Below are 12,864 nucleotides of genomic sequence, written 5' to 3'. Positions count from 1 at the left end.
AACAAACAAGGCGCAAAACAGTAAATCCTGATTCAAAAAAGAGTGGTCAGTAATTAATGAGGGTTTATGCCTTTATGGCCATTGCTTTTCCATTTGTTTGAGTTATGATTGTGTACTACATTACTACAGAGAGTTATTATTTTGATGACAACGTACGATGTCATTGGTTGATTTTTAGTGAGCAATTAGCGGATCAAATTCCTATCCTTTGAGCTCTCAGGTACTAGTATGAAAATTAAGTAACAAATCATATGATGATCAAGATCAAGATGAAGATCAAGAGGTTCGTGAAGGGTTTCACAAGATATCCTGTGTCTGTCATAGTAAGCAAAGTTGACCCAACCCAAAATCTTTCTAGTGTGACGACCTACATAATCAATTACAGAATGAAGATCGACAGCTGGAATTCATTGTCGACTTAAGAGAAAAGTCACTTTAAAACTAGAAGATTCTATTCTATTCTATGAGAAAAGCGTCGGCGGTTAGGATCTAAAGATCATGGTCAAGAAAAGGGGTGCACTGAGTATTATGAACCTTAGTTACATAATGCCTATGCACTGAGGATAATGCGCTGAGGACTTTGGTGATACTGATGATGACGATTGTGACTTTCATGGACTCGGAATTGAAATGGTCATGGGTTGGACCCACATACCTGTCGACGTGCTTCCTGTATGGCGTGCTTCGAGGGGAATTGATAGACAAAGTATTCTTTGGTGTGCCAATAGGATTTCTCCATAATTAATTGCTTGCTTTCTAGGTGTCTTGTGATTATTGCCACTAATTAGCATTCCCACTTTTTAATATGTCTCTTCCTGTTTTCACACTGATTTGGCGCATGATCGAATTTAAATTCTACTTTGAATTTTTTTTTTAGGTTATTATTTTGAGTCTTGATAAAATGACGTGATAATGACGTACATGATTGACGTGGCGAGTACACACAATCATAGATTGATATTTTTATTCAAAGATACACGAAGAAAAAGATGTACGATTCTGTGCATTTATCACGTCTATCACATACAAACTGTGCATGGGTCACATGTCCTTTTATCATTACTCTACTATTTTTGGGTTGGGATACGTAGACTTGTTAAAAAGTGAACTCATGCGTTCGCACTTAATCCCAGTTGTGTAAATGTGAGAATTAATGAATATATGGGATAAAAGATTCCGAAGAATATATCATGAATCTTTTAAGATAAATCTCAACTGTTGGATCTCACTTAGACACTCAAGATTATATCTGAAAATGTGAATTTGCTTTCATGAGTCTTAAGTCTGGGGATCCCTACCCATTATTTTTAACATATAACGGTAGAAAACTCACTTAACATAGAAGTAGACAACTCATAAAAATTAAATTCATGTTTTTAAGTTCAAATTTGATTTTCTTAATTAAATTAATTCAATAATATCTTAGTTGTTTTGACTATCAAATAAGGAGCGGTTCAACGGCCCTAGAGTTTGCCAAATATTTTTTAAAATATGAGTTAAATTTTTTGGAATGGGCTGATTTTTTGTGAGGATGATCTCTATGATAAGGAGATTATCCTCACCAAAAATCAGCCTATTCCAAAACTTCTAACCCCATCAAAAACGATTTACAAAAATTGGACAGTCCACGATTCTTCAATTTGTAAACTAGGATTAGAAATTTTAAAATAAACTGATTTTTGGAGATGATGATCTTTTCACCGTAGAGATCATCCTCACAAAAAATCAACTCATTACAAAGCATCTAACTCATGTTTGGCACAATGTATGGCAAACTTTAGGGCTGCTTAACCGCTCCCATCAAATGAAGGTCTTATAGAAAAATGCGTATATGTTTCTAAAATATTTTTCCACTTGGGGAGAAATCTCTTTGGGGTGATAAAATGGAAATTTTCAAAGTAATATGGACAGACGTCAAAATTTTCTGCTGAAAATGCAATTTATATATGTACCATTGGGCATTTTTTTTTTTACAAGATGAGGATTTATTTTTGGTGTAAAGATATTCTCCCATCATCAAACCTCGTAGGAAAATGATTTTCTCATCAAGATTGGAAAAATTATAATATTATTTTCTTACAATTAGTCACCAACTCTCTTTTAACATTTAATTTGGTGCAATCACAAATTAACAAACATTTGCTGAGAAAATTTATTTTTTTATCGACCATTTTATAAGGAAAATGTTTTCTATACAATCACACACATCCTTAGTAAACCCAAGAAACATTGGATCACATGCAATGGGATGCTCATAAGGTCTATATAATGTACTTTGATGATTGGTCGGTCAATTGGCTTATATTGTGCCTCGAAAAAAACATCTCTATCTCTAGTGTTTAAAATGAAAGTATTACATGGCATGGCATGATGTAAAGTGTACAATGGGCCGGACCATCCATTTTTAAGATAAAATTAAATGAAGGAAACATATTTATTTAGTTGAACCCAAGTCGATTTGAGAAAGTGTTTTTGTAAATTATAAGCCAGATAGCCCAACAGGCCAATCCAAATATTTGGGCCGGGCCAATACCCAATCTATTGACAGCCTATCATCATCATCACCATAGATGGAAACATGATACCCATTTTCAGTCCTAAAGTGAATGGGTATTTTCGTAATTCTTTATTTTCCATTATATTAAAATATAAAAGCCAGCATGCGACATCACCAGTCACGTTTTATACAGTCAGATTGTCAGACACATTGGAATGCTTTACAAATTCTTTCCTCGGTGTGATGAGGAGATCATCCTTGCCAAAAGTCAGCTCATTATGAAATTTTTAGACCGTCTAATTTTTGTTAAAAAATTATAAATCGTCTAATTTTTGTAAATCAATTTTAATGGGATTACAAGTTTTGAAATGAGATGATTTTTTGTCAGGATGATCCCCTCATCACAGAGATCATCCTCACAAAAAATCAGTCTATTCCAAACATTTTTATCCATATAAGACAAAACACATTGTCTATATGTGTAGAAATGATTGTCCTTTGAACCTGACCCTTAAATAAATATCCGAACATTTTTCTATCGTCATCCACAATCCATTAAACGAACTTAGAAACATTTAATAAAGAAAATAAATTCCTGGCAGAATTAATATCACTACTTTTTCAACTCTTCTTCTTCTCTAGTTCTTCTTTGTCGGGACGGCCGAACAGAAACTAAACATTAATTTTATATAAATATACTAGCGACAATGCCGCTAAGAGTAGTTGATCTAAACAACTAAAAAGCCTAAACACCCATGAAAAATAAAAATAAAAATAAAAAAACCTAAATTTGGCGGCCTTTGGCAAGAAGATTCTTATAACGGATGATCGAATCGAGCCTTTGCAATTTCAATTGTTGCTTGAACCTGTTAATGAAATCGTCCGCCTTCGCATCAACCCCTTCGTCTCCAAATCTCTGCATCTCACTCTTCCCCTCTCTTACAGTCGATGGTCGATGCTCAACCTTCTCTTCTACTTCCTCAAAATGCCCAAAAACAGATTTTTCACTCCCTGATTTCTTCATTTTCTGCCGAAGCTTCAATGGCATGTTTCCAGATGCTGGTTTTGTTTCAGATTTCGTCCTTGTAACTTGATGATGATGATGATCTGTTATCTCATCATCATCATCTGGGTTTTGATCTATAATTTCTTTTAATTCATGGGTTGTTTGTTCTAGGGTTTGTTGGGTGTCTTCTGTTGGTTGTTGTTGTTCATGGAAGGTTGTGGTGGTGATGGAGGGAAATATGTTTTTTTATTTCTTCGGATCTGTAGCTGTAGAGATTGAAGGATTTAAGGCGATCTAAGTCGGATGGGACTCTAGCGAGATGGGGCTGTTGTTGTTTTTGTTCGTGGTGTTTCTTGGTTCCAATACTGGAAACAATGGCGATGGTGCCGATCATAATGTTCAAGAAGAGGAAGAGAAGAGCTGGAGTGAACCAACTGTTCATGTAGGCCCAGACTGATTCATTAAGCATGGTGGGCTCTTGTTGTTGATTCTCTTGCGTTTCTTCTACTTTTTCAGACAAAAAGAAAAAAATATATTTTTACAGAGAGACAGAGATGATTCTTCTTTTGGTTTACCCACCACGACCATAGAGATACTGAGGAGACTTTATACTATGAGGTTAGTTAGGGTTGGCAACGGATGCTTATCGGTTCGACTACACTAATTTTCAAATCCGAATCCGAAATTTTTATCTGACATCCGAGTTCGAATCCGATTATCCTATTGAATATCCGATTAAAATTTGAATAATTAGTATATAAAAAAACATAATTTTTCCTTCTCTAATTGATATGTTATTATTATATTATTTTATTTTATATATTATTTTATTTTATTTGTATAATAAATAAATCAAGTCAAATAATATATATTATATATTATTTCGAATAAGATATTATTAGATTCGAAATATTAATATCTAAATCCGTATATGACAAGGATTCAAATATATACAATTATCTGAATTCGAACCCGATATCCAATTTTTTGAATTCGAATTTTTGACTATCCATTGACACCCTTAAAATTAATTTTTAGAGAGATTTATTAGACAAACTTATCTATTATAATTTTATTACAAAAACTCCCTTATTTTATAAATTTGTTATTAAACCAAGACTTATTTTATGAATCAGGCTAGCATGATTAATTTAGTAAGATTTTAAATCTTGTTAAGGTTCATTGGGTCACATGGATTATCAAATTGAAAATTGAACACCATATCCTTTAGATCTCGTATGAAAAAAAAAAAACTCTTAAATTCAAAGAAAAATATTAAAACAAAAATCTCTCTTGAATGGATGACTGCCGAAGTCCAAGATTTCAAACTGAAATTCAATAATAAAATTTAACTTTTTACTGAAATTATATTTTTTAAGTTCTTATAATGTTGTCGTCCAAGCTATTTTAAGTAACAAATTAAACCCGTCAATTTGAATTTTATGACGTGGATTGCCACTCTAAAGTTTGATGGGTAACTAACTTCATAAAGTAAGTTTCCTTGGAGTGGCTTTTTTCTGTATAATAAAAATGTAACAATTACGTCTGTTGGGTAAAATCTCTTTAGTTTTTATTGTCTTTTTTCGTTATTCTCAAAAATGTAATAATATTTGGATTGTTTTGATAAGAAGAACGTTAGAATAATTCAACCAAATAACAAACAAACAAACCATGACTTAATTAGAAAACGTGCACGTGATCTAACAATTAAATGAAATAAAAACACTACTATCGAACATCGACATGTGCTCATCTTGTTCAAAAGAATTTTTATGAAGCCTCGAAAGAATTACAAGCAAGTTAACATGATTTAATCAGAGATTTCAAAAATCATATAAATGTGTGCGACAAAGATAAAAGTACTTAATTTTATTCTGATATACTTTGTTATTCTACCAAAAATTTTATTGACTTAAGTGTGCTGCGCGGAGTGTGATCTCCAACATCAATTACAAGAGTAAAAATCAATTGCTGAAAGCCACCATTGAAATCTAGTTTAAAACTAGAAGATCTTAGTCTTCCAATCTAGAAGAAAAGGAACTGTTAGAATCAAAGGATCATGGTCTAGAAAATAAAGGTGCACTGAGGATCATGGACCTTAGTTTCATCATACTTAAAACAATATTTTAAGTGTACAGTGGGTATCATCCATTTTTAAGATAAAATTAAATGAAGGAAACATATTTATTTAGGACTTTACATAAACCCAAGTCTATTTAGGATAAGATTTCGATGATGAGGATTGTGATTTTCATAGACTTGGAAAGCTGGAATCAGAAGGGTTAGATCGCGATCATTCAATTGGGTTGGACCCATGTGTTTGTCTTCATGCTTCAGGGCGTATGAACGGACAAAATATTCTTTGAAATATAGTTCTATGATCTGGAATTTCTTCGGGACTACTTGTTTTAGTTCATTAATCACAATTATTACGTTTTGATTATTAGATTTAATTTATATTTTTTAATGTAAAAAGAAACTTTGCTTTCAACATCTTTAACTTCTTTGCATGTTGAAACATATATTAAAAAAAAATGACTTTTCTTTGATTTTCAGATGTATGATTGCATATTTTCTCCACATAATTCACTTCCTCCGGATCATGATTTCCCCAACTTTCTAATGTACTTCTTGCACGATTACCCCCAACTCTCCTTTTGAAATTTTCCTATAAGCAATCAAACAATAAAATTTATTTTTCTACATAATTTATTTCTTCGCAATTGTTTTTCGAACAAACTCATATTTCAGTGAAAATAATATCACTGCAATCATCATTGGCTCTTTGTATAAAAGATACACAGACTTCTTACAACACTACCTTTAGTACTCTGTGTGTGCAAAGGTAGGGGGGGAGCCAGGATTTTACTCACGTGGGGGCAACTAAGATTGGAAAAAAAATTTGTGGGGTTAATAGCGACGAATTTCTTTATTCGTCGTTGTCATCCGTAGCTATAAATTTGTGGGGGCAAATGCCCTCATTGCTCTCGCTTTAAATTCGCCCGTGTGAAGGACTATATGTTTTTCTTGATTATACAACACTTGTATCTCGAGGAAAATCTATGGTTCTGTGCATATAGTGCTGAACACTGTTATTTTTTAAGTCAGTTTATTATTTTTCTAAAAGTTATGCTAAGGAAAGTGTAGAAGATCATGGATGCTTTGGTCCACGTAGCATATTTATGTTGTTATTAATTTGTTTCAGTATTTGAGCTTATTAGAATCCATTTTTTATGAGCAATGTCACTAAATTTGCATGCATGTATGACATGTTGGCTGAGCTTTAGTTGGAGTTAATAGGGCTATGGGTTAGAAAATATTTTCTCATTTTGTGAAAATAAATTATGAGAAAATATTTTCTTACAATTCTTAGAAAAAAAGTTACAGGAAAATAATTTTCTTTGAAAGTGTTTACCAATATTGGAACACACCCGAAAAAATATTAAAAAGAAAAAAGTTGATTATATTTTTAATTTTGGGTAAGAGTAAACGTGTGAGAACTATGGCTTTAATATTCAGTTTCGTGGCTTGTTCATGACAGATTTCGAGTTGTCTCGGATTAGTTTTCGATACTTTTGAGACGTCTTGTTCAAAATTAAAAAAATGAATACGGAATTTTAAATCTTATCCGAAAAATTGACTTGTCCATCCGTCTCATCCATGCGTGATACCAAAACGATTCAGATTATACGTCTCAGTCTTGGACGAGTTTTGAAACCATGGTGAGAACAACCATTTACTTATGAATGTGAAGAGGTGAAAATTTTCCACCAAGAAGGAAAAATCATTTTCTCTAAAGAAGAAAAAAATTTCAATTGAAAACATACTATACATGAGCAAATTACAGTTTTCAGAAAAAATAAATTCTCCAACAATTTTCCACAATCATGTAGGCTCCAAGTACATGATTGAAGGAAGGAGCACTGAGGATGATGAACCTCAGTTCCATAATAAATATTTCCTTATCATATTGAATTACAACTCAATAGGAAGAATTATATTATAAGTGAAGTCCCCAACTAAATTTCAATTACCACACGATGAATCAACTTTTAAGAGTGTGAACTCACTTAAACCAATGTGGACCATCAATTTGATGGAATTAACTGGGGAATATGATCTGTTTAACTCATTATTTTGTATATTTATGCCTTGTCTTCTAGTAATATATTTGGAGGGACTTTATTCCAAGGATCGATCGGTCCAATTCCTCGTTTGAGCTGGTTGGGGTAATGCAAGGGTTAACATAACCCAAATTGTTTTAGAGCCAACTATCCGGAATAGTGTCCTATCTCGATGACAACATACAATACCTACATGACATGTTTTTATTGGAGTTTAAACACATCAAACTACACCGCTAAATAGAAAATGGTTTGGTTAGGATTCTGTATTTTGAATTCCAACCAAAATGTGCCATATGTAGATGTCGTACCTATTTTAGCACTGTTCTGGATTGTGATTCAGTTTTTTAGGGTAATTTATTTATTATCTTCCTTATGAGCAATTTCATCTTTGTACTATTTATGTATTCTGAACAAATTAATTTGAGTTTTTGCTAAAGTTTTTCAATTTTTCTTAGAGAAAGTGAGATGATAAGTTGTAAGCTTTGCTTTTTAATAATTTATTTTAAGAGTCGTGATAATATGACGCCCCTTTTTACAAAAGCCCCCATCACAGAATCGTATATTATTTGCCTTGGGATGCATAAAATAATAAATCTTTTTCTTGTGCATCCCAAGGCATTTGATTTATGATTTTGTGATGGAGGCGTAGGGGGTGTTTGTTAGAGAGGAGAGTCATATTACCAAGGTTCTTATTTTAATTGCAATCAAATCTTTTTATAATCTTAAAGTATAATATTTTGTCTTCTAGATTTTATGAAAAAACTCATATTAAAAAAGAAAAAAATTGTTTTGAGATTCATCCAAGGTGTTGAAAATAGAGGATTCTTGATCTCTCAAATTAAAAATTAAAATTTCACAATGAAAAATAACTTAAAAATAAAAAATAAAAAAATAGCTGTTCGAAGTTCTTAAAATTTTGTTCTCTATATCTGTGTGGCATCGGATCATGTTTTTGGATGATACAATGTGAGCTCACGTGTTACTAAGTTAGTCAGGCTAGCCTGACTCAGAATAAAAAAAGTTGTGCTAGAGCCACATATCTATCACGTGCGAGGTTCATCAGGTGGTAGGTTGTGAATTGCCTTCGAGTGCATCAGGCGTACGTACACACTGACATGTCAGACCAAGTATTCTTTGGAATTTAGTTTTATATATCTAAATCGATGTTGAAAGATCTCTGGACCTTGGCCATGGTTATCAAGAGAGATCCCTTTCACATCATCTTTATTAGTTTTAAAAGACATTGATGAAGAGCACGAGTTAGATGAGGAAATGAGAATATTTTATAAGATCTTTCGATCTCGAGGTGAACCAGACTCAAAACTTGATGAAACCAACTAGGCAAATATGATCAAGTTGACTCAGAAGTTCCACTGAGTTACCTAAAAAATGCATCAAGTCGATTCAGACCTGATTTGTTTATTTTTGCTACAATTCATTTTCTGACCTAAAATAAATTCAATCTGGGTGGGAAAATGATTTCACACCTCTTAATATTATTTTATTGTTTTATCTTCTTATCAGGTAGCACATACAAAGCTACACCAAATATATATATATATATATATCAAAACATGGCCAACAGTTTGGCAAACATTTTGGCAAACACTTTTTCAAAACATGGGTTAGAGGTCTTGGAATGGGCTGATTTTTGGTGAGGATGATCTCTACGGTGAGGAGATCATCCTCACCAAAAATCAGCTCATTCCAAAACTTCTAGCCCCATTTTACAAGTTGAAAAATCGTGAACCGTCCATTTTTTGTAAACCATTTTTGATGGGGTTAGAAGTTTTGGAATGGGCTGATTTTGGTGATGATGATCTCCTCACCATAGAGATCATCCTCACCAAAAATCAGCCCATTCCAAGACCTCTAACCCATGTTTTGAAAAATGTGTTTGCCAAAATGTTTGCCAAACTGTTGGCCATTGAACGCTACTCTATATATATATATATGGGTTAGATTCCGTTGACTCAAAAGAAATATGACTCAAGAAATGACGCAATATCATGTCACTGTAATATAAAATCTAATAATTGAAAAATTATCATCGAGATAAATATCACCTATATATGTATTATTGAGATATGCATAAAATCTCAATCGATAGATTTTATATTTCAACGGTCAAGATTTTGTTTAGATAGATAGATAGGTAAGCTGTCATTGTATCTGTGGGCCGTCTCAAGCACGTTTTTTCTGGCTTCAAAAGCCCAAAAGCGCATCTAAGTTGTGTGTCTACAACACGGCTACCACCGACAATAAGCTTTAGATTTGTCAATTTGAAGGTGGGCCCCGGCCCACCAGAAAAAACTTTTAAGTAATAATAAATCTTACGCCTGCAAAGAAAGATATGACTTTTATTTTTTAAGCTAGTTAAAGAATGGGCCAAACTAAGGCTTAACGACGTATAATCCAACTCAACCTGACCCAAAATAATATTTGTGGAATCTTATATTGACTCAGTCTCATATTTATGCCCCATTACTTAGATCATAGTATGTCAGGTTGCGTGTATCTTTGATCAGTAAGTGAGTCTGATTGGTGGGCTATTGTCTTGTCAGCCCCTATGATATGTGTAGAAGTGCAAAATCGGCTCACTCGAGTGTTTCAGAGTTTTATTGGGACATTCTCATAACGGTTAAGACTTTGATCTGATGGATACTTCTTTCCTACAAAACAACCTCTCCAATGATCAAGTTAAACAAGGATTAATGGTACTTTCCTATTTTTAGTAAAAAAAAGTCCTAATGCTTTAGGTTGATTTGCCCTTTTATAGACTCAACAATATACGAAGATATTCTCAGTACGTTTGGGCTTGACTCTGACCTTTTTGGGATTCGCATTGATTCTACCGAATTTACGTATCCCTATTTTATCCAATCAACCATTGCGGCTCTTAGTTCTTATTCATGGTGATACATGTCATGCTGCTATTGGTAGGATATTTTTATCCTCTCCAACGTGTGACGAGATAATTTTATCAAATTATTGCATGAGGAAGATGGTTTGGTTTTTTGTTAATAACTTTGATTGTTTTTGAAGATGGGATCTCGGCCATGGTTTTAAAGCTCGTATTGGCGTCTCATCCATGAACGAGATCGAGTCGTCTCGAACAAGTTTTTTAAAATGTTTGAGAAGTCTCGTTCAACAATGATGAAAATGAACCGTGATTTTAAATCTTATCTAACACATTTGACTTATCTATCCGTCTTGTTGGCAGACGACATCGAGATGTATCAATCGAGTCTTTTCAGTCTCAAACGAGATTTAAAACCATCATCTCCATTCTTTCCAAGTCTCTTTCGTTTTTGTATCATTTGAGCCTGCTTTCTTGATTTTATTGTTAGACCTCACTCCAATTATCCTAGCTCGTTTGTCACTAACGGTACCTACAAATTTTCTTCACCACACATATATAAAAACCCACATTTACATAGATACAATATTATATGTTAGGTATCAATCCACGGATTTTAGTAATCATAAAGAATGACTCCTGAGAAAACACATGATGGATCTGATTAAATACAAAATTCAATGTTGAGATTTATACATATCTCGATAACACATATCATAATTCACAAGAATAATTATTTTAAAGAGATATCTCAGCCGTTGGATTTTGTATTTAAAAGATTGGGATCATGTGTTTTATCCACACAATTTATTCTTCACAATCCATAGTGGCTAAAAAAAATGGGGAATTCTCAGATTTCAGCACATTTTGTGAGGTGCAATTTAGTAAAGCCCCTTACCAACTTGGGTACCAATTATGAAACTTTTATTAGTTTTGTTACCATTGAATAAAGGGTGGTGTTTGGTTGCCCTAAAGTGAGTCAAATATTGTGCCAAATTTTTTTCAAAATAAGGGTTAGAAGTTTCAGAATGAGTTGATTTTTTGTGAGAATGATCTTTATGATGAGGAGATCATTCTCACAAAAAATCAACCTATTCCAAAATATCTAACTCCATAAAAAATGATTTATAAAAATCGGATAGCCAACGATTCTTCAACTTGTAAACTAGGGTTAGAAGTTTTGGAATGAGTTGATTTTTGGTGAGGATGATCTCTTCATAACCCTTGTTTTAAAAAATATTTGACACAATGTTTGACTCTCTTTAGGGCCTCCTAACTAACGCCCCCTTGAATAAAAATTCAAATAATTACAATTCCACTTTTCAACAAAAATCCAAATAAAGAGCTCCATCATGTGCACAAAAAGTTATTTGGCTTTGCGCTCTGCCCTATTGGTCAAATCCTGTCTCTTGGCATCTCTCAAGCAAAATAAATCAATAAAAATTGATATAAAAAGGTTATGAACTAAATCAACTATGCTCAAATGATATTATAATTTATGAATCATAAAAGGTTGCTTGAGAAGTAGTTTGATGGGGTCACAAAGAATACTCATGTCTCATGGTGGGAAATGTTCCCTTTTTATTTTTCAGCCTTAAAAAAGGCAAAGCAAAGGAACACAAGTGCAATAAACAATTACTTTTTGGTCAATAACATGGACTTATATCCAATTAAACGTAATTCTTGAGAAGTTAGAAAAGCTTTTCTATTGGATGGGTCCAAGGGTATCTCAACTTCTTTGTATTGTTTACTTCGTTAAAAGGGTTTAAATAGAAACGATTATTATGCAAAAGGAAACATATAAAATAGATGAAACTTAGGGTTTGTATGATGGTAGGGAATTCATTGGAATATGAATTCCTCGAAAAATTGGTAATGGGAAAATGAGTTCTTTGAGAAATTTTTTTTTCTATAATTTGATTGCACTTGGTAAAAATCTTGAAAGGAGGGTTGACTTTTAGTTTTTAGTAGTCGTAATCTTTTGAGAATCACATTAGAAAGTTGGTAAAGATGTGTGGAGTGTTTGATCGTACAACCTTGGTTCAAATCATGTTAGACCCAACTCCACATTGATTATTAAACACCTTTGTTTGTCTAGCAAAAAAAAAAGAGTCGGGGGGTAGGGAGTAGAAAATCCTTTTTTCACTGAGGAGAAAGTTTTTTTGGTTGCAAAATGGTTTTCAAGGTAAAATTCCCAAATTATACATCTGAAAATTTCTTTTCTTTTCTTTGGGAAAAAACATTTTTCTACCCATTTTCCATGCTTGCGCAGGAAATTTGGTGGGCAAATGATTCTTTTGTGAAAATGCAATTTGTAGGTTTACGATTGGGCGTTTTTATGGCAAAATTATGTTCTTCAAGACAAAGATTTTCT

General features: G+C 33.0%; 1 protein-coding gene across 1 annotated transcript; it reads right to left on the bottom strand.

Annotated features, from left to right (window-relative positions):
- Positions 1–3,014: 3,014 nt before the first annotated feature.
- On the bottom strand, positions 3,015–4,052 carry LOC147412176 (uncharacterized). The gene is given in 2 exon segments (XM_086459254.1): positions 3,015–3,707; positions 3,709–4,052. Coding segments are annotated over 2 exon segments (690 nt in total). The 5' UTR covers positions 3,973–4,052; the 3' UTR covers positions 3,015–3,281.
- Positions 4,053–12,864: the final 8,812 nt, after the last annotated feature.

Source organism: Akebia trifoliata, chromosome 1 (genome assembly GCF_017979445.1).
Source record: "Akebia trifoliata isolate Shusen 1 chromosome 1, ASM1797944v1, whole genome shotgun sequence".
Classification (NCBI taxonomy): Eukaryota; Viridiplantae; Streptophyta; class Magnoliopsida; order Ranunculales; family Lardizabalaceae; genus Akebia; species Akebia trifoliata.
The sequence above is the reverse complement of the archived record's forward strand: the minus strand, read 5'-3'. Positions and strand labels throughout refer to the sequence as shown.